Source organism: Anolis sagrei, chromosome 12 (assembly GCF_037176765.1).
Source record: "Anolis sagrei isolate rAnoSag1 chromosome 12, rAnoSag1.mat, whole genome shotgun sequence".
NCBI lineage: Eukaryota > Metazoa > Chordata > Lepidosauria > Squamata > Dactyloidae > Anolis > Anolis sagrei.
The window spans coordinates 1,053,432-1,076,967 of NC_090032.1; the positions used below are offsets into that span (position 1 = coordinate 1,053,432).

Consider the following 23,536-nt stretch of genomic DNA (forward strand, 5'->3'; position numbering starts at 1 on the left):
ACCCTGGTCCTTGGGGAACTACAACTCCTAGGACAGGGCTATGGCCCTGGTCCTTGGGGAACTACAACTCCCAGGCAGGGCCCCATCGCACTGAGCCATGGCGGTTTGCATCCATTGTACAGTACAGAAATGCACCCTGGTCCTTGGGGAACTACAACTCCTAGGACAGGGCTATGGCCCTGGTCCTTGGGGAACTACAACTCCCAGGCAGAGCCCCATCGCACTGAGCCATGGCGGTTTGCATCCATTGTACAGTACAGAAATGCACCCTGGTCCTTGGGGAACTACAACTCCTAGGACAGGGCTATGGCCCTGGTCCTTGGGGAACTACAACTCCCAGGCAGGGCCCCATCGCAGTTTCAGCAGTATGGAATTGCCTCCACTCTACAGTACAGAGATGCAGTCAGAGAAGGCCATAGACCTTGGGGAACTACAACTCCCAGGGATTTGAAATAGTCCCTTTTTCTGCAAGTCATATTCACTTCTGGGCCTCTCCCTTGATTGGCGGGTTGACGCAACTCGCAGGCGCCAGGCTCCAAAGACAGGCCGTTGCAAACATTCATTACCGTCTCCTTCCAAAAAGGCTAAATGCAGGTTGCATCCTTCCCCGTTCGTATATTTATTGCATCCCGCTGAAGACAGACAACCCAGAACTCCCTGCCTTCAAGCTGATCTGACCCGCAGCAGGGAGTTCCACAGTTCTCCTTTGCCCACTTGGGCCCCAGCAGTAGCTTCAACTAAAAGATTCTCCTTCTGTTTTGCTTTCTTTCCCTTTCCTAACATTGTAACAAATCCCCCAATAAAGTATCAATAAATTGTAACTTTTCCCTCTCTATAGTGTTACTTTGTGTCCTTTACTGCCTCCAAACTATTCTTTACACGAACTTTCTCTCTCAGTTTTCGCATTCTGGGGAGGCCGAAACTGCGCTCCTCTGAACCGCGGATACGGAAACCCATTGGGTCCCCGTATCCGCGGGTCAGCGCATTGCTCTAAAATCGGTGCCATAATAATATCACCGCCGTCATTGCAAGGAAGGCCGAAGAAGAGATTGTTATTATGGGGCAAAGGCACCATGGGTGGGTTTTCGCATTCTGGGGAGGCTGAAACTGTGCAACTCTGAACCGCGGATACGGAAACCCATCGGGTCCCCGTATCCGCGGGTCAACGCATTGCTCTAAAATCAGTGCCATAATAATATCACCGCCATCATTGCAAGGAAGGCCGGAGAAGAGATCGTTATTATGGGGCAAAAGCACCATGGGTGGGTTTTCGCATTCTGGGGAGGCTGAAACTGCGCAACTCTGAACCGCGGATACGGAAACCCATTGGGTCCCCGTATCCGCGGATCAGCGCATTGCTCTAAAATCGGTGCCATTCTTCTCGGTGGCTTTTCCTCAACTTGGTGAGACTTTTATTGGGAAAAATTAGGGGAAATTCTTTGGGTGCTTCTTTCTGTCTTGCCAGGGCAAACGGACTCTTCTTGGTGGGTCTGATCGGTCTCTACCGCCTGGCAAAGACCCCCAAATCCTTGCTTGATATCACTGTCGTCATTGCAAGGAAGGCCAGAGAAGAGATCGTTATTATGGGGCAAAGGCACCATGGGTGGGTTTTCGCATTCTGAGGAGGCCGAAACTGCGCTCCTCTGAACCGCGGATACGGAAACCCATCAGGTCCCCGTATCCGCAGGTCAACGCATTGCTCTAAAATCGGTGCCATAATAATATCACTGCCGTCATTGCAAGGAAGGCCGGAGAAGAGATCGTTATTATGGGGCAAAGGCACCATGGGTGGGTTTTCGCATTCTGGGGAGGCCGAAACTGCGCAACTCTGAACCGCGGATACGGAAACCCATTGGGTCCCCGTATCCGCGGGTCAACGCATTGCTCTAAAATCGGTGCCATAATAATATCACCGCCGTCATTGCAAGGAAGGCCGAAGAAGAGATCGTTATTATGGGGCAAAGGCACCATGGGTGGGTTTTCGCATTCTGGGGAGGCTGAAACTGCGCTCCTCTGAACCGCGGATACGGAAACCCATTGGGTCCCCATATCCGCGGGTCAACGCATTGCTCTAAAATCGGCGCCATTCTTCTCGGTGGCTTTTCCTCAACTTGGTGAGACTTTTATTGGGGAAATTCTTTGGGTGCTTCTTTCTGTCTCGCCGGGGCAAACTGACTCTTCTTGGTGGGTCTGATCGGTCTCTACCGCCTGGCAAAGACCCCCAAATCCCTGCTTGATATCACCGCCATCATTGCAAGGAAGGCCGGAGAAGAGATCGTTATTATGGGGCAAAGGCACCATGGGTGGGTTTTCGCATTCTGGGGAGGCCGAAACTGCACTCCTCTGAACCGCGGATACGGAAGCCCATCGGGTCCCCGTATCCGCGGGTCAACGCATTGCTCTAAAATCGGTGCCATAATAATATCACCGCCGTCATTGCAAGGAAGGCTGGAGAAGAGATCGTTATTATGGGGAAAGGCACCATGGGTGGGTTTTCACATTCTGGGGAGGCCGAAACTGCGGAACTCTGAACCGCGGATACGGAAGCCCATTGGGTCCCCGTATCCGCGGGTCAACGCATTGCTCTAAAATCGGTGCCATAATAATATCACCGCCGTCATTGCAAGGAAGGCCGGAGAAGAGATCGCTATTATGGGGCAAAGGCACCATGGGTGGGTTTTCGCATTCTGGAGAGGCCGAAACTGAGCTCCTCTGAACCGCGGATACGGAAACCCATTGGGTCCCCGTATCCGCGGTTCAACACATTGCTCTAAAATCGGTGCCATAATAATATCACTGCCGTCATTATTATGGGGCAAAGGCACCATGGGTGGGTTTTCGCATTCTGAGGAGGCCGAAACTGCGCTCCTCTGAACCGCGGATACGGAAACCCATTGGGTCCCCGTATCCGCGGGTCAACGCATTGCTCTAAAATCGGTGCCATAATAATATCACCGCCGTCATTGCAAGGAAGTCCGGAGAAGAGATCGTTATTATGGGGCAAAGGCACCATGGGTGGGTTTTCGCATTCTGGGGAGGCCGAAACTGCGCTCCTCTGAACCGCGGATACGGAAACCCATTGGGTCCCCGTATCCGCGGGTCAACGCATTGCTCTAAAATCGGTGCCATAATAATATCACCGCCGTCCTTGCAAGGAAGGCCGGAGAAGAGATCGTTATTATGGGGCAAAGGCACCATGGGTGGGTTTTCGCATTCTGTGGAGGCTGAAACTGTGCTCCTCTGAACCGCGGATACGGAAACCCATTGGGTCTCCGTATCCGCGGGTCAACGCATTGCTCTAAAATCGGTGCCATAATAATATCACCGCCGTCATTGCAAGGAAGGCCGAAGAAGAGATCCTTATTATGGGGCAAAGGCACCATGGGTGGGTTTTCGCATTCTGGGGAGGCTGAAACTGCGCTCCTCTGAACCGCGGATACGGAAACCCATTGGGTCTCCGTATCCGCGGGTCAACGCATTGCTCTAAAATCGGTGCTATTCTTCACGGTGGCTTTTCTTCAACTTGGTGAGACTTTTATTGGGAAAAATAAGGGAAAATTCTTTGGGTGCTTCTTTCTGTCTCGCCAGGGCGAATGGACTCTTCTTGGTGGGTCTGATCGGTCTCTACCGCCTGTCAAATACCCCCAAATCCCTGCTTGATATCACCGCTGTCATTGCAAGGAAGGCTGGAGAAGAGATCATTATTATGGGGCAAAGGCACCATGGGTGGGTTTTCGCCTTCTGGGGAGGCCGAAACTGCACAACACTGAACCGCAGATACGGAAACCCATCGGGTCCCCGTATCCGCGGGTCAACGCATTGCTCTGAAATCGGTGCCATTCTTCTCCGTGGCTTTTCTTCAACTTGGTGAGACTTTTATTGGGAAAAATTAGGGAAAATTCTTCGTGTGCTTCTTTCTGTCTCGCCAGGGCAAACGGACTCTTCTTGGTGGGTCTGATCAGTCTCTACTGCCTGGCAAAGACCCCCAAATTCCTGCTTGATATCTCCACTGTCATTGCAAGGAAGGCCGGAGAAGAGATTGTTATTATAGGGCAAAGGCACCATGGGTGGGTTTTCGCATTCTGGGGAGGCCGAAACTGCGCAACTCTGAACCGCGGATACGGAAACCCATTGGGTCCCCGTATCCGCGGGTCAACGCATTGCTCTAAAATCGGTGCCATTCTTCTCGGTGGCTTTTCCTCAACTTGGCGAGACTTTTATTGGGCTAATTCTTTGGGTGTTTCTTTCTGTCTCGCCAGGGCGAATGGACTCTTCTTGGTGGGTCTGATCGTTCTCTACATCCTGGCAAAGACCCCCAAATTCCTGCTTGATATCACCGCCGTCATTGCAAGGAAGGCCGGAGAAGAGATCATTATTACGGGGCAAAGGCACCATGGGTGGGGTACAGTGTGCTCTCTGGATGCAGGGTGAACTACAACTCCCACTACGGTGAACCAGCCCCCTCAAAGCCTTCCAGTTGGTTGAGTTACTCATGGAGGTTCTGTGTGCCAAGTTTGGTCCAGGTCCATCCTTGGTGGAGGTCATCGTTTCCCTGGTTGAGGGTGAACTACAACTCCCAGAAAGGAAGGTCAGTTCCCCCCAAACAACCCCCCCCCCAGTAATCACATTTCGGCATATCGGGTATTCATGCCAAGTTTGGTCCAGATCCATTGGTGTTTGGGTTCAGAGTGCTCTCTGGATGTAGGTGAACTACAACTCCCTCAAAGCAAAGTGAATCCCTCCCAAAAAAATTCTATTCTGTTTGTTGTGTTTCATAGAAAAGAGAAGGAAAGGGTGAAGGGAGAGGTAGTGGGTGGGGTAATGGAAATTTGACACGAATGGAGAGAGAAAGGAACACTGGGATGCCAGATGCCACCCCCCCCCCCCAATTCTATTCTGTTTGTTGTGTTCCATAGAAAAGAGTAGGAAAGGGTGAAGGGAGAGGTCATGAGTGGGGTCATGAAATTTTGGCACCAATGGAGAGAGAAAGGAACACTGGGATGCCCCCCCCCCATTCTATTCTGTTTGTTGTGTGCCATAGAAAAGAGTAGGAAAGGGTGAAGGGAGAGGTCGTGAGTGGGGTCATGGAAATTTGACACAAATGGAGAGAGAAAGGAACACTGGGATGCCCCCCCCCAATTCTATTCTGTTTGTTGTGTTCCACAGAAAAGAGTAGGAAATGGTGAAGGGAGAGGTAGTTGGCAGGGGGTCATGGATATTTGACACCAATGGAGAGAGAAAGGAACACTGGGATGCCCCCCAAAATTCTATTCTGTTTGTTGTGTTCCATAGAAAAGAGTAGGAAAGGATGAAGAGAGAGGTAGTGGGCGGGGGGTCATGGATATTTGACATCAATGGAGAGAGAAAGGAACACTGGGATGCCCCCCCCCATTCTATTCTGTTTGTTGTGTTCCATAGAAAAGAGTAGGAAAGGGTGAAGGGAGAGGTCGTGAGTGGGGTCATGAAATTTTGGCACCAATGGAGAGAGAAAGGAACACTGGGATGCCCCCCCCCATTCTATTCTGTTTGTTGTGTGCCATAGAAAAGAGTAGGAAAGGGTGAAGGGAGAGGTCGTGAGTGGGGTCATGGAAATTTGACACAAATGGAGAGAGAAAGGAACACTGGGATGCCCCCCCCCCAATTCTATTCTGTTTGTTGTGTTCCACAGAAAAGAGTAGGAAAGGATGAAGAGAGAGGTAGTGGGCGGGGGGTCATGGATATTTGACATCAATGGAGAGAGAAAGGAACACTGGGATGCCCCCCCCCCATTCTATTCTGTTTGTTGTGTTCCATAGAAAAGAGTAGGAAAGGGTGAAGAGAGCGGTAGTAGGCGAGGGTCATGGATATTTGACACCAATGGAGAGAGAAAGGAACACTGGGATACCCCCCAAAATGCTATTCTGTTCGTTGTGTTCCATAGAAAAGAGTAGGAAAGGGAGAAGGGAGAGGTAGTGAGTGGGGGTCATGGACATTTGGCACCAAGGGAGAGAGAAAGGAACACTGGGATGCCCCCCAAATTCTATTCTGTTTGTTGTGTGCCATAGAAAAGAGTAAGAAAGGGTGAAGAGAGCGGTGGTAGGCGAGGATCATGGATATTTGACATCAATGGAGAGAGAAAGGAACACTGGGATGCCCCCCAAATTCTATTCTGTTTGTTGTGTTCCATAGAAAAGAGTAGCAAAGAGTGAAGGGAGAGCTCTCTCTTCACTCTTTCCTACTCTTTTCTATGGAATACAACAAACAGAAGTGGGGTCATGGAAATTTGACACGAATGGAGAGAGAAAGGATCACTGGGATGTCCCCACCAAAATTCTATTCTGTTTGTTGTGTTCCATAGAAAAGAGTAGGAAAGGATGAAGTGGGAGGTAGTGGGTGGGGGTAATGGAAATTTGACACGAATGGAGAGAGAAAGGAACACTGGGATGCCTGTGGTGGAGGAAACACATACAATCTAGGATGGAATTGTCCTCGTATGAAAGCCTTCCCTTGGGTGGTGGTCAGTGTGGTGTTGGTGGAGGACATTGGAAGGGCTCTAAGAGGACATCGCACACGAATGGAGAGAGAAAGGAACACTGGGATGCCTGTGGTGGAGGAAACACATGCAATCTAGGATGGAATTGTCCTCGTATGAAAGCCTTCCCTTGGGTGGTGGTCAGTGTGGTGTTGGTGGAGGACATTGGAAGGGCTCTAAGTGGACATCGCACACGAATGGAGAGAGAAAGGAACACTGGGATGCCTGTGGTGGAGGAAACACATACAATCTAGGATGGAATTGTCCTCGTATGAAAGCCTTCCCTTGGGTGGTGGTCAGTGTGGTGTTGGTGGAGGACATTGGAAGGGCTCTAAGAGGACATCGCACACGAATGGAGAGAGAAAGGAACACTGGGATGCCTGTGGTGGAGGAAACACATACAATCTAGGATGGAATTGTCCTCGTATGAAAGCCTTCCCTTGGGTGGTGGTCAGTGTGGTGTTGGTGGAGGACATTGGAAGGGCTCTAAGAGGACATCGCACACGAATGGAGAGAGAAAGGAACACTGGGATGCCTGTGGTGGAGGAAACACATACAATCTAGGATGGAATTGTCCTCGTATGAAAGCCTTCCCTTGGGTGGTGGTCAGTGTGGTGTTGGTGGAGGACATTGGAAGGGCTCTAAGAGGACATCGCACACGAATGGAGAGAGAAAGGAACACTGGGATGCCTGTGGTGGAGGAAACACATACAATCTAGGAAGGAATTGTCCTCGTATGAAAGCCTTCCCTTGGGTGGTGGTCAGTGTGGTGTTGGTGGAGGACATTGGCAGGGCTCTAAGTGGACATCATACACACACACACACACACACACACACACACACACACTTTATTTGTATTTGTATTTTATTGTAATGCCTTTGATTGATTGACAGGTGGCCGGGAAGGCTCACTTGCGGGGCAGCGGGGGCTTGGGGCAACCCCGGAAGAACTCCTCGAAGCCCATCGCCACGCAGGACAGGAAGCAGCAGAACTCCTGGAAGTCCACCTCGTGGTCCCGGTTGTGGTCCAGGTCGGTCATGATCTTCTGCAATTCGGCCGCGTCCATCCGTTTCTGGGAGAAAGAGCAATCATAACAATAATAATAATAATAATAATTGCAACAACAGAATTTAATAAGTAAAAATACAATAAAAACAATAAAAATAAATTAAGAATAAACATAAAAATAAATTAAAAGTAAACGATAATAACATGTTAAAAATAATAATAATAAATAAAAAAACATAAAATAATAAAATAATAATAATAATAATAATTGAAACAACAGAATTTAATAAGTAAAAATACAATAAAAACAAATAAAAATAAATTAAGAATAAACAAAAATAAATTAAAAGTAAACAATAATAACATGTTAAAAATAATAAATAAAATAACATAAAATAATAAATTAAAAGAAGTGATAAATAAAAATAAAACAAAAAACATAAAATAATAAATTAAATAAAAATTTAAATAAATAAAAATATAACATAAAATGATAAATGATAAATAAAAATAATCATGGAATAAAATTCAAATAAAATAATCATACCGAATGATAAATAAAATTAAAACTGAAATAAATAAGGATTAAAAATAATAAAATAAAACAATAACTGCTACACAATAAATAAAATAAAAATAAAATAAGTAGAAATAAAATAAAGATAAATTAAAAATAAAAATAAATTAAAAGTAAATGATGATAACACGTTAAAAATAAAAAATGAAATAATAAATAAAATACAAAAAATAATAACATAAAATAAACTAAGTGATAAAAATAAAACAAAAAACATAAAATAATAAATAAAATAAATAAAAATATAACATAAAATGATAAATGATAAATTAAAAATAAAATAAAATAATCATGGAATAAAATTCAAATAAAATAATCGTACAGAATGATAAATAAAATTAAAACTGAAATAAATAAGGATTAAAATAATAAAATAAAATAATAACGACTACACAATAAATAAAATAAAAATAAAATAAGTAGAAATAAAATAAAGGTAAATTAAAAATAAAAATAAATTGAGATTTGAGACAAAAATAAATTAAAAGTAAATGATAATAATATAAAAATAAAATAATAAATAAAATACAAAATATATATAATATAATAAAATAAGTTATAAATAAAAATAAAACAAAAAACATAAAAGTATAAATTAAATAAAAATAAATAAAAATAACATAAAACGATCAATGATAAATTAAAAATAAAATAAAAATAATAATGGAATAAAAATAAATTGAGATTTGACACAAAAATAAATTAAAAGTAAATGATGATAATAAAATAAAAACAAAAATAAAATAAAACATGAAATTCAAGAAATTAAATAAGAAAAATAATATAAGGTAAATTCATAAATGATAAATAAAAAATAATAATCATGGAATAAAATTCACATAAAATAATGAGATTTAAACTAAAATAAATAGAGATAAAAAATAACGACATAAAATAATAACGGATAAACAATAAATAAAATAAAAATAAAATAAAAACAAATTAAAAATAAAAATCAATTAAAAATAAACATGAAAAATAAATTAAAAGTAAATGATGATAATACATTAAAAATAAAAATAAAATAATAAATAAAATGCCAAAATTAAATAAATAAAAATAATATAAGATAAAATGATAAATAAATAATAATAATAATCATGGAATGAAAATAATCGTACCAAACGATACATAAAATTTAAATTAACATAAATAAATAGTCAAAATAATAAATTAAAATAATAACTAATAAACAATAAATAAAAGTAAAATAATAACTAATAAGCAATAAATAAAATAAAAACAAATAAAAAATAAATTCAGAATAATCAAAAATAAATTAAAAGTAAATAATAATACATTGTAAAAAAATACTACAAATACCCATATCAAAACGGATATCTATAAAAAGCTAATATTAATAAATAAATCCGTGATGCTTTCCTTTGCAAGGCAGGCCTTTCTGGCAGCGCATGCAAACCACAACGAAGTCTGCACACTTCTATGTGATGGCATGGGCGTCAATAGAGGCGATGCAACGGCCCAACGTTTGCATTGAGGACTTACGCTGTTGAAGACGGGCAGCTCATTTTGGAGCAGCTCCTTGAGCTCGGCTTTGTTGAGCTTGAACTTGTCACCTTCCTTCTGGGAGTATTTGTGGAAAGTCACCACCATGGTGCCGATGGCCTTCTCCAGGGCGGTCGACATTGGGCTGCAAGGCAAAAAGGGGAGATATATATGGTTGAACATGAGCCAAGAGTGTGACGCTGCAGCGGAAAAGGCCAATGCGATCCTAAGCTGCATCCATGGGAGTCTAATATATAATACTATTAATAATATCTAGGCTGCATCCGTAAGAGTCTAGTGTCTAGATGGAGGAAAATAATATAATTATGGCTTGACGATAGTAATATATAGGGCTGGACATGAGCCAAGAGTGTGATGCAGCAGCAGAAAAGGCCAATGCGATCCTAGGCTGTATCCATAGCAGTTTAATTATAATAATATTAATAATATCTAGGTGTTGGACAAGACTTCCGCAGGGGTACCATAACTCTCCATCAATGAACGTCTCATGTCCAGATAGAGGAAAATAATATAATTATGGCTTGACCACAGTAATATATAGGGCTGGACATGAGCCAAGAGGGTGACGCAGCAGCGGAAAAGGCCAATTCAATCCTAGGCTGTATCCATAGGAGTCTAATATATAATAATATTAATAATACCTAGGTGTTGGACAAGACTTCCGCAGGGGTACCATAACTCTCCATCAATGAAAGTCTCATGTCCAGATAGAGGAAAATAATAGAATTATGGCTTGACGATAGTAATATATAGGGCTGGACATGAGCCAAGAGTGTGATGCAGCAGCGGAAAAGACCAATGTGATCCTAGGCTGCATCTTTAGGCATCCGCCATGGCTTGACCATAGTGATATATAGGGCTGGACATGAGCCAAGGCTATGATGCAGCAGCAGAAAAGGCCAATGCGATCCTAAGCTGCATCTCTAGGAATCTAGATAGAGGAAAGCAATATAGCCATGGCTTGATGATAGTAATATATAGGGCTGGACATGAGCCAAGAGGGTGACGCAGCAGCGGAAAAGGCCAATGCGATCCTAGGCTGTATCCATAGGAGTTTAATATATAATAATATTAATAATATCTAGGTGTTGGACAAGACTTCCGCAAGGGTACCATAACTCTCCATCAATGAAAGTCTCATGTCCAGATAGAGGAAAATAATATAATTATGGCTTGACGATAGTAATATATAGGGCTGGACATGAGCCAAGAGGATGATGCAGCAGCGGAAAAGGCCAATGTGATCCTAGGCTACATCTCTAGGTATCCGCTAAGGCTTGGTCATAGTAATATATAAGGCTGGACATGAGCCAAGAGTGTGACGCAGCAGCAGAAAAGGCCAATGCGATCCTAAGCTGCATCTCTAGGAATCTAGATAGAGGAAAGCAATATAGCCATGGCTTGACCACAGGAATACATATGGCTGGACATGAGCCAAGAGTGTTATGCAGCAGCGGAAAAGGCCAATGCGATCCTAGGCTGCATCCATAGGAGTCTAATATATAATAATATTAATAATATCTAGGCTGCATCCGTAAGAGTCTAGTGTCCAGATGGAGGAAAATAATATAATTATGGCTTGAGCATAGTAATATATAGGGCTGGACGTGAGCCAAGGCTGTGATGCAGCAGCAGAAAAGGCCAATGCGATCCTAGGCTGCATCCATAGGTCTAATATATAATAATATTAATAATATCTAGGCTGCATCAATGAGAGTCTAGTGTCCAGATGGAGGTAAATAATATAATTATGGCTTGACCATAGTAAGATATAGGGCTGGACGTGAGCCAAGAGGGCGATGCAGCAGCTCAAAAGGTCAATACAATCCTAGGCTGCATCTCTAGGTATCCACCAAGGCTTGACCATAGTAACATATATGGCTGGATGTGAGCCAGGACTGTGATGCAGCAGCGGAAAAGGCCAATGCGATTCCAAGCTCATTACTTATGGCTATATATTACTATTACCATGTTACTATCATATTATTTTATGCTATGCCTCCCTATGGATGCGGCCTAGGATTGCATTGGACTTTTCCGCTGCTGCGTCACAGCCTTGGCTCATGTCCAGTTCTATATATTACTGTGGTCAAGCTATGGCTATATTAATTTCCTCTATCTAGACTCCTATGGATGCAGCTTAGGATCGCATTGGTCATTTTCGCTGCAGCGCCACACTCTCGGCTCATGTCCAGCCCTATAAATTACTGTGGTCAAGCCGTCATTATAATATTTTCCTCCGTCTGGACACTAGACTCTCATTGATGCACCCTAGATATTATTAATATTATTATATATTAAACTCCTATGGATACAGCCTAGGATCGCATTGGCCTTTTCCGCTGCTGCATCACCCTCTTGGCTCATGTCCAGCCCTATATATTACTATCGTCAAGCCATACTTATATTATTTTCCTCCGTCTCATTGATGCAGCCTAGATATTATTAATATTACTATATATTAAACTCCTATGGATGCAGCCTAGGATTGCATTGGCCTTTTCTGCTGCAGCGTCACACTCTTGCCTCATGTCCAGCCCTATATATTCCTGTGGTCAAGCCATAATTATATTATTTTCCTCCATCTGGACACTAGGCACTTATTGATGCACCCTAGATATTATTAATATTATTATATATTAAACTCCCATGGATACAGCCTAAGATCGCATTGGTCATTTCCGCTGCAGCGCCACACTCTTGGCTCATGTCCAGCCCTATATATTACTTTGGTCAAGCCATCATTATATTATTTTCCTCCGTCTGCACACTAGACTCTCATTGATGCGCCCTAGATATTATTATTATTATTATTATTATTATTATTATTATTATTATATACTAGACTCCTATAGATGCAGCTTAGGATTGCATTGGCCTTTTTTGCTGCTGCATCACACTCTTGGCTCACGTTCGATCCTATATATATATATCTCCTGGGTATTATCTATCCGCTTACCTGTAAGCGATGGCGGAGATGTCTCAGAGAAGGTGAAGAAGGTCCCGGTTGGAGGTTCCCCCCCAAACCCGCTCCCCTTTATACCTTTATGGGGACGACAAGCCCGGCCAATCAGGAGGCTCCGTTCCTGGGGTGTATCTTGTCTGGTTGGCAGTGATTCACCCTCCTTTCCCCGGACGCCCCATTTTTGCCCACTGAAGTGTGCAGGCCACACCTGGCCGCGTCCACGGTCCACTGAGTTCGGCAGGTGGCCGTCCACACTGCGGAATTAATGTGGTTTGACACCACTTTTAACCCCTTAAAGAGCCGTCCTTTCTGCAAGGCTGTTTGCATTGACGCAAAGGAAGGCGCACTTTGACAGCCATGGGATATGTAGTTCCATAGCTCAGAGAAGACCTTGGGAAACTACAACTCCCGGAAACTATAACTCCCCCAAGACTCCATAGTATGGATCCATGACAGTTCTGCATGTCATTCTATAGGATACAGAGATACACTCAGAGAAGGTTGAAGCCCATACCTCAGAGAAGACCTTGGGAAACTACAACTCCCAGAAACTATAACTCCCCCAGGATCCCATAGTATGGATGCATGGCTGTTCTGCATGGTTGTTTTACAGTATATAGAGATATACACTGAGAAGGCTGAAGCCCTTGGGAAACTATAACTCCCAGAAACTATAACTCCCAAGGATCCTATACCATGGATCCATGGCTGTTCTGCATGCCCTTCTACAATATATAGAGATGCACTCAGAAAAGGCTGGAGCCCTTGGGAAACTATAACTCCCAGAAACTATAACTCCCCCAGGATCCTATAGCATGGATCCATGTCAGTTCTGCATGTTATGCTACAGTATATAGAGATACACTCAGAGAAGGCTAAAGCCCTTGGGAAACTATAACTCCCAGAAACTATAACTTCCCAGGATCCTATAGCATAGAGATGCACTCAGAGAAGGCTGAAGCCCTTGGGAAACTACAACTCCCAGAAACTATAACTCCCCAGGATCCTATAGCATACTATAACTCCCGGAAACTATAACTCCCAGAAACTATAACTCCCCAGTATCCTATAGCATACTATAACTCCCGGAAACTACAACTCCCGGAAACTATAACTCCCCAGGATCCTATAACATAGAGATGCACTCAGAGAAGGCTGAAGCCCTTGGGAAACTACAACTCCCGGAAACTATAACTCCCCAGGATCCTATAGCATACTATAACTCCCGGAAACTACAACTCCCGGAAACTATAACTCCCCAGGATCCTATTAACATAGAGATGTACTCAGAGAAGGCTGAAGCCCTTGGGAAATGACAACTCCCAGAAACTATAACTCTCAGGATTTCATATCATGGAGTGGTGGAAGCTCAAGCAGTGTTCATCTGTGTTTGTGCTACAGTGTAGATTAGATGCACTCAAAGATGGCCAAATGTGTGGGAAACTATAACTCCCAGAAACTATAACTCCCCCAGGATTCCATAGCATGGAGCCATGGCTGTTCTGCATGTCCTTCTACAGTATATAGAGATGCACTCAGGGAAGGCTAAAGCCCTTGGGAAACTATAACGCCTGGAAACTACCAGAAACTATAACTCCCCCAGGATTCCATAGAATGGATCCATAGCTGTTCTGCATGTCGTTCTACAGTATGTAGAGATGCACTCAGGGAAGGCTAAAGCCCTTGGGGAACTATAACTCCTGGAAACTATAACTCCCAGAAACTACAACTCCCTAGAATCCCATAGGATGGATCCAAGGCTGTTCTGCATGTCATTCTACAGTATATAGAGATGCACCCAGGGAAGGCTAAAGCCCTTGGGAAACTACAATTTCCAGAAACTACAACTCTCAGGACCTCATATCATGGAGCTCTAGGGGTTCAAGCATCTGCATTCGATCTGCAGAATAGATGCAGTCGGAGAAAGCCGAAGTCCTTGGGAAACTACAACTCCCGAGGATTTTCTTTCTATGGCGGTTCAAGCTGTCTCTGTCTGAATGTTGTTCTAATCAACAGTCGGTAGAGTTGCAGTCGGAGAAGGCTCGAGACTGTGGAAAACTACAACTCCTGAGGATCCCACCGTGGGAAACTACAACTCCCGAGGATCCCACTGCTCGAATACTGGGGAATCCAACCGCACCTTCCTCCCCCCCCCCCCTTTGCACAAAGTACACACTGCCTGGGTCTGCAGGGGTTTGCAAACCGGTTAGTCTGGATGGGTGCAAAGAGGCCGATGCTTATCTTTGCGCAGTGCGTATCTTTGCCCCTTCGCCTTGCTTTGCGCGCTCAACTGCAAACCTTCCTTTGTCCCCACGCCTTCCCTTTCAGGTGGATTTTGGGCTTTGCAATCCCAAGCACCCCACTTTTCCCCCTGATCAGGCTCAGAACGACTACAGAATGGGCCTTCGAACCATACAGTGGATATTGGGGTTTGTAGTAGTTCCAAAGACCTTGGGCAAACTACACATCCCAAGCCCTGAACAGACCTGAGGCCATTGGGATGGCTTCTGAACCATATGGTGGATGTTGGTAGTTGCCCCGAGACCTTGGGAAACTATAACTCCCAGTGTGCGGGATGTTGGGAGTTGTAGTTGCCCTGTGACCTTGGGAAATTGTAACTCCCAGGTTGTTGGATGTTGGGAGTTGTAGTTGCCCTGCGACCTTGGGAAAATATAACTCCCAGGATTTCGGGTGTTGGGAGTTGTAGTGGCCCCGAGACCTTGGGAAACTATAACTCCCAGGGTGTCGGATGTTGGGAGTTGTAGTTGCCCCGAGACCTTGGGAAACGATAACTCCCAGGGTTTCAGATGATGGGAGTTGTAGTTGCCCTGCGACCTTGGGTAACTATAATTCCCAGGGTGTTGGATGTTGGGAGTTGTAGTTGCCCTGAGACCTTAGGAAACTATAACTCCCAGGGTGTCGGATGTTGGGAGTTGTAGTTGCCCCGAAACCTTGGGAAATTATAACTCCCAGGTTGTTGGATGTTGGGAGTTGTAGTTGCCCCAAGACCTTGGGAAACGATAACTCCCAGGGTTTCGGATAGTGGGATGTAGTTGCCCTGCGACCTAGGGAAATTATAACTCCCAGGGTGTCAGATGTTGAGAGTCGTAGTGGCCCCGAGGCCTTGGGAAACGATAACTCCCAGGGTATCAGATGTTGAGAGTTGTAGTTGGCCTGAGACCTTGGGAAACTATAACTCCCAAGGTGTCGGATGCTGGGTGTTGTAGTGGCCCCGAGACCTTGGGAAACTATAATTCCCAGGGTTCCATATCACGGAGCCCCATTTTCCTCCCGCCTTGAGCACACCCAGAAGCCACCAGGATGGGCTTCTGAACCATACGGCAGAGGTTGGGAGTTGTAGTTGCCCCGAGACCTTGGGAAACTACAACTCCCAGGGTGCCATATCACTTCTTCGGACCGATATTGGGAGGAGGAGTGGATATTGGGATTTGTAGGCCCCAGGCACTGTTTTGGGTGCATTCCTTTCCTTCCACGAATGCCTCCGGATGGGCGTTGGCTTCATATCGAGGGAGCAAAACCTCGGCCTGAAAGCGAGCCTTTGAGTCACGCCGGCCGACCGTAAGACGCAGGCAACGTGTCTGTCCAGGGCGGGAGGAAGAACCCGTGTCCGATTGAAGGAAGCGTGGGTGTTGCAATTAGCAAGCTTGATTAGCATTGAGTAGCCTTGCAGCTGCAAAGTCAATCAGGGAGGGTCTCTGCATAGGGGCGGCCTGGCCATTGTTGCCTGGAGGCGCCCTCTGTGGAATAATGTCCAGGGTTTGAGAAAGCACCCTTGCCGGCTTGAAGGAAGTCTGCCTGTTGCCAGTTTGAATAGCATTGAGTAGCCATGAAGCTGCAAAGTCAACCAGGGAGGGTCTCTGCATAGGGGTGGCCTGGCTGTTGTTACTTGGAGGCACCCTCTATGGAATGATGTCCGGGGTTTGAGAAAGCACCCTTGCCCGTTTGAAAAAAGTCTGCCTGTTGCAAGTCTGAATAGCATTGAGTAGCCTTGCAGCTGCAAAGTCAATCAGCGAGGGGCTCAGCATAGAGGTGGCCTGGCTGTTGTTACTTGGAGGCAGCCTCTGTGAAATTATGTCCAGGGTGGGAGAAAGTCTGTTTGGAGCAAGTGTGGATGTTACAATGAGCCAGCTTGACTAGCATTGAGTAGCCTTGCAGCTGCAAAGTCAATCAGTGAGGATATTTGCATACAGGTGGCCTGGCCTCTGTTGCCTGGAGGCGCCCTCTGTGAAATGATGTTCCAAGTGGGGGAAAGAACTCTTGTCTGTTAAAGCAAATATGGATGTTGCGATGAGCAACCTTGATTAGCATTGAGTAGCCTTGCAGCAGCAAAGTCAATCAGCAAGGGTCTCTGCATAGAGGTGCCTTGGCCTCTGTTGCTTGGAGGCACCCTCTGTAGAATGATGTCCAGCGTGGGAGAAAGTCTGTTTGAAGCAAGTGTGGATGTTGCAATGACTAGCATTGAGTAGCCATGAAGCTGCAAAGTCAACCAGTGAGGGTTTTTGCATAGAGGTAGCCTGTCCTCTGTTTGAGAAAGCACCCTTGCCGGTTTGAAAGAAGTCTGCCTGTTGCCAGTTTGAATAGCATTGAGTAGCCATGAAGCTGCAAAGTCAGCCAGGGAGGGTCTCTGCATAGGGGTGGCCTGGCTGTTGTTACTTGGAGGCACCCTCTGTGAAATGATGTCCAGGGTGGGAGAAAGTCTGTTTGAAGCAAGTGTGGATATTGCAATGAGCCAGCTTGTTTAGCATTGAATAGCCTTTCAGCTGCAAAGTCAATCAGTGAGGATATTTGCATAGAGGTGGCCTGTCCTCTGTTTCCTGGAGGCACCTCTGTGAAATGATGTCCAGGGTTTGATAAAGCACCCTTGCCTGTTTGAAGGAAGTCTGCATGTTGCAAGTTTGAATAGCATTGAGTAGCCAGGAAGCTGCAAAGTCAATCAGGGAGGGTCTCTGCATAGGTGGGGGGGGCTGGCTGTTGTTGCTTGGAGGCACCCTCTTTGAAACTATGTCCAGGGTGGGAAGATGAACCCGTGTCTGTTTGAAGCAAGTGTGGATGTTGCAATGAGCCAGCTTGAGTACCCTTACAGCTGCAAAGTCAATCAGGGAGGGTCTCTGCATAGGGTTGCCTGGAGGCACCCTCTATGGAATGATGTCCAGAGTGGGAGAGAGAACCTTTGTCTGTTTGAAGCAAGTGTGGATGTTGCAACGAGCAAGCTTGAGTAGCCTTACAGCTGCAAAGTCAATCACGGAGGGTCTCTGCATAGGGTTGCCTGGAGGCACCTTCTATGGAATGATGTCCAGAGTGGGAGAGGGAACCTTTGTCTGTTTGAAGCAAGTGTGGATGTGGCAATGAGCAAGCTTGAGTAGCCTTACAGCTGCAAAGTCAATCAGGGAGGGTCTCTGCATAGGCTTGCCAGGAGGCACCCTCTATGGAATGATGTCCAGGGTGGGAGAGGGAACCTTTGTCTGTTTGAAGCAAGTGTGGATGTTGCAATGAGCAAGCTTGAGTACCCTTACAGCTGCAAAGTCAATCAGGGAGGGTCTCTGCATAGGGTTGCCAGGAGGCACCCCCTATGGAATGATGTCCAGAGTGGGAGAGAGAACCTTTGTCTGTTTGAAGCAAGTGTGGGTGTGGCAATGAGCAAGCTTGAGTAGCCATGAAGTTTGCAAAGTCAATCAGTGAGGGTATTTCCCCCTTTTCCTTCTCTCGTCTTCTTTTTTCCCCTTCCTTCCTTCCTTTCCTTCCTTCTCTCTTTGATTCCAAATGAGAAAGAGGGAGGAAGAGAGAAAGGGAAGGAAGGAAGAAGGTTAGGGAGGAAACAGAAAAGAGGAAGACAACCACAACCACAACCACAACCACAACAACAACAAACTTGACTCTGGCCCTAGAGAAGTGTAGTCAACAAGCAGTTCCTCTTTGTTTAGGAAACACAGGCTGATGATGGGCCTACCCAGGGGCCTCCCACTCCCTTTTGGAACCTGGAATCCACACCAGAACAAAAGTGTTTTTGTCCCACTTCCATTCCTCTTTCTGAGCTGGTCTCTGCTGCCACCTGGTGGTCGCTATGGGTCATTGCAGGGCGTGGTTCCTTTTCCAATGGACCAAAAAAAAGCATGGACTCTGCTGCCCTCCGGTGGTCAGGCCCGGAATTGCAAAAACACATCAATTAATAGAATCATAGAATCAAAGAGTTGGAAGAGACCTCCTGGGCCATCTTCCAGTCCAACCCCATTCTGCCAAGAAGCAGGAATATTGCATTCAAATCACCCCTGACAGATGGCCATCCAGCCTCTGCTTCAAAGCTTCCAAAGAAGGAGCCTCCACCACACTCCCTCTGGGGCAGAGAGTTCCACTGCTGAACGGCTCTCACACTCAGGAAGTTCTTCCTCATGTTCAGGTGGAATCTCCTCTCTTGTAGTTTGAAGCCATTGTTCCCTTGCGTCCTAGTCTCCAGGGAAGCAGAAAGGAAGCTTGCTTCCTCCTCCTCCCTGTGGCTTCCTCTCACATATTTATACATGGCTATCATATCTCCTCTCAGCCTTCTCTTCTTCAGGCTAAACATGCCCAGTTCCCTAAGCCGCTCCTCATAGGGCTTGTTCTCCAGACCCTTGATCATTTTAGTTGCCCTCTTTCTCTGGACACATTCCAGCTTAGAGTCAATATCTCTCTTGAATTGTGGTGCCCAGAATTGGACACAATATTCCAGGTAAAGTGGTCTAACCAAAGCAGAATAGAGCATGGGGAGCAGGACTTCCCTAGATCTAGACACTAGGCTCCTCTTGATGCCTGAGGCCAACATCCCATTGGCTTTTTTTGCCGCCACATCACATTCCTGGCTCATGTTGAACTTGTTGTCCACAAGGACTCCAAGAGACTTGACTCCTCTGGGGTGTCATCCTTGGAGATTATACTATATTACATTACATACATACATACATATATAAAGCACTGAGCTGCTGAGCTTGTTGATCGAAAGGTCGCAGGTTCGATTCCGGGGAGCGGCGTGAGCTTCCGCTGTCAGCCCTAGCTTCTGCCAACCTAGCAGTTCGAAAACATGCAAATGTGAGTAGATCAATAGGTACCGCTCCGGCGGGAGGGTAACGGCGCTCCATGCAGTCATGCCAGTGGCCACATGACCTTGGAGGTGTCTACGGACAACGCTGGCTCTTTGGCTTAGAAATGGAGATGAGCACCAGAGTCCCAGAGTCAGACACGACTGGACTTAATGTCAGGGGACTACCTTTACCTTTACCTATAATATAATATAATATAACATAATATAACATATAATGGCGCTCCATGCGGTCATACCGGCCACATAACCTTGGAGGTGTCTATGGACAACGCTGGCTCTTCGGCTTAGAAATGGAGATGAGCACCACACCCCAGAGTCAGACATGACTGGACATAATGTCAGGGGACTACCTTTACCTTTACCTTTACCTATAATATAATATAATATAATATAATATAATATAACATATAACGGTGCTCCATGCGGTCATGCCGGCCACATGACCTTGGAGGTGTCTATGGACAACGCTGGCTCTTTGGCTTAGAAATGGAGATGAGCACCAGAGTCCCGGAGTCAGACATAACTGGACTTAATGTCAGGGGACTACCTTTACCTTTACCTATAATATAATATAATATAATATAATATAATATAATATAATATAATATAATATAATATAATATATAACGGTGCTCCATGCGGTCATGCCGGCCACATGACCTTGGAGGTGTCTATGGACAACGCTGGCTCTTCGGCTTAGAAATGGAGATGAGTACCAGAGTCCCAGAGTCAGACATGACTGGACTTAATGTCAGGGGACTACCTTTACCTTTTAAAATAAATAACATGCAAATCAAAAATGGGTGAATTGACTTCTCTTTCCAGGAGAAAGGTTTTTATATTATTATTATTATTATTGTCGAAGGCTTTCATGGCCGGAATCCATGGGTTGTTGTAGGTTTTTCCGGGCTATATGGCCATGTTCTGGAGGCAATTTTTCTCCTGACGTTTCGCCTGCATCTACGGCAAGCACCCTCAGAGGTAGTGAGGTCCTCTGAGGATGCCTGCCATAGATGCAGGCGAAACGTCAGGAGAAAAATTGCCTCCAGAACATGGCCATATAGCCCGGAAAAACCTACAACAACCCATTATTATTATTATTCGTAAAGTCAGAAGGGGCCCCCATCCGACCATCCAGTCCATGCCCTTATCTTAATTTCCGTTTTTATGATTAACTCTCATAACTCAAAAAGCACTACTAACCAAGAAGTTTGCTGCCGTCCAGTGGACACATCGAGCATTCTGGTTATTCTGACCCTCCATTGAAGCCTCAGAGGCACATTTGCCCAGGACTCCTATGTGCAATCCTTTGTTGCCCTCCAGTGGACACATTGAGCATTGCGCCCCCTTGGTGTTCTGCCCCTCCATTGACGCCAATGTGCAATCCTTTGCCGCCTTCAAGTGGACACAGCAAGCAGTGTGACCTCTTGGTATTCTGCCCCTCCATTGAGCCCTCCAGTGGTCACACCAAGCATTGCGCCCTCTTAGTATTCTGCCCCTGCATTGACTCCTATGCGCAATCCTTTGCCGCCCTCCAGTGGACACAGCGAGCATTGCAACCTCTTGGTATTCTGCCCCTCCATTGACACCTCAGGCGCATCATTCGCCCAGAACTCCTATGTGCAATCATTTGCCACCCTCCAGTGGTCACACCAAGCATTGCACCCACTTGGTATTCTGCCCCTCCATTGACGTCTATGTGCAATTCTTTCCCGCCCTCCGGTGGACACAGTGAGTATTGCTCCCTGTTCATATTCTGCCCCTCCATTGATTCCTCAGAGGCACCATTGGCCCAGAACTCCTATGTGTAACCCTTTGCTGCTCTCCAGTGGACACAGCGAGCATAGCGCCCTCTAGGTGTTCTGCCCCTCCATTGACGCCTATGTGTAATCTTTTGCCCCCCTCCGGTGGACACAGTGACTATTGCACCCTGTTCACATTCTGCCCCTCCATTGACACCTCAGAGGCATCATTTGCCCAGGACTCCTATGTGCAATTCTTTGCCACCCTCCAGTGGTCACATCAAGCATTGCACTCTCTTAGAATTCTGCCCCTCCATTGATGCTGATGTGCAATCCTTTGCCACCCTCCAGTGGTCAAACCAAGCATTGCACCCTCTTGGTATTCTGCCCTTCCATTGATACCTATGTGCAATCCTTTGCCGCCCTCCAGTGGACACATCGAGCATTGCGCCCTCTTGGTATTCTGCCCCTCCATTGACGCCTATGCGCAATCCTTTGCTGCCCTCCAGTGGACACATCAAGCATTGCGCCCTCTTGGTATTCTGCCCCTCCATTGATACCTATGTGCAATCCTTTGCCGCCCTCCAGTGGACACATCGAGCATTGCGCCCTCTTGGTATTCTGCCCCTCCATTGACGCCGATGTGCAATCCTTTGCCGCCCTCCAGTGGTCACTCCAAGCATTGCGCCTTCATGATATTCTGCCCTTCCATTGACGCCTATGTGTGATCCTTTGATACCCTCTGGTGGACACATCGAGCATTGCGCCCTCTTGGTATTCTACCCTTCTATTGACACCTATGTGTAATCCTTTGCCGCCCTCCAGTGGTCACACCAAGCATTGTGCCCTCTTGGCATTCTGCCCCTCCATTGACACCTATGTACAAGCCTATGCCTCCCTCCAGTGGACACCCCAAGCATTGCGCCCTCTTGGTATTCTGCCCCTCCATTGAGTCCTATGTGCAATCCTTTGCCGCCCTCCAGTGGTCACTCCAAGCATTGCGCCTTCTTGATATTCTGCCCTTCCATTGACGCCTATGTGTGATCCTTTGCTACCCTCCGGTGGACACATCGAGCATTGCGTCCTCTTGGTATTCTACCCTTCTATTGAGTCCTATGTGCAATCCTTTGCCACCCTCCAATGGACACACTGAGCATTGCGCCCTCTTGGTATTCTACCCTTCCATTGACACCTATGCGTAATCCTTTGCTGCCCTCCAGTGGTCACACCAAGCATTGCACTCTCTTGGTATTCTGCCCCTGCATTGATGCCTATGTATAATCCTTTGCTGCCCTCCAGTGGACACATCATGCATGGCATCTTCTTGGTATTCTGCCCCTCCATTGAGCCCTCCAGTGGTCACACCAAGCATTGCGCCCTCTTAGTATTCTGCCCCTCCATTGAGTCCTATGTGCAATCCTTTGCCACCCTCTGGTGGACACACCAAGTATTTCACCCTCTTGGTATTCTGCCTCTCCATTGACGCCTATGTGTAATCCTTTGCCACTCTCCAGTGCGCACATTGAGCATGGTGCCCTCTGGGTATTCTGACCCTCCATAGAAGCCTCAGATACATCTTCCCTTCCTCCTCTCCTTCATTCCTTCCTTCCTTCCTTCCTGCCCTCCCTTTTTCCTTCCTCTCGTCTTTTCCTTCCTTCCTTGGTTGGAAGAAGCTGGGGCTAACAGCAGGAGCTCACCCTGCTCCCCGGTTTCGAATCGCCAACCTTTCAGTCAGCAAGTTCAGCAGCTCAGCGGTTTAACCGGCTGCATATCGGGGGCGGGGCGTGTGTGTATACATGCATATATGTGTGTGTACATGAAACTGCCCTGAGTCACCCAATGTCTGAGAAGGGTGGTATACAAATATATATGTAGCATAGTAAAGGTAGTCCCCTGACATTAAGTCCAGTCATGTCCAACTCTGTGGGGTGGTGCTCATCTCCATTTCTAAGCCGAAGAGCCAGCGCTGTCCGTAGACACCTCCAAGGTCATGTGGCCGGCATGACCGCATGGAGCGCCCTTACCTTCCCGCCGGAGCGGTACCTATTGATCTACTCACATTTGCATGTTTTCGAACTGCTAGGTTGGCAGAAGCTAGGGCTGACAGCGGAA

General features: G+C 46.0%; 1 protein-coding gene across 1 annotated transcript; it reads right to left on the minus strand.

The window, feature by feature from the left end:
• Window positions 1-7,383: 7,383 nt before the first annotated feature.
• Window positions 7,384-12,645, minus strand: LOC132764111 (protein S100-A4-like). Its single transcript, XM_060757954.2, has 3 exons — window positions 12,584-12,645; window positions 9,604-9,748; window positions 7,384-7,584 (listed from the first exon to the last, which is right to left on the minus strand). The coding sequence occupies exons 2-3, from the start codon at window positions 9,742-9,744 to the stop codon at window positions 7,420-7,422; spliced, it is 306 nt and encodes a 101-aa protein (XP_060613937.2). The 5' UTR covers window positions 9,745-9,748; window positions 12,584-12,645; the 3' UTR covers window positions 7,384-7,419.
• Between the last annotated feature and the right edge of the window lie 10,891 nt (window positions 12,646-23,536).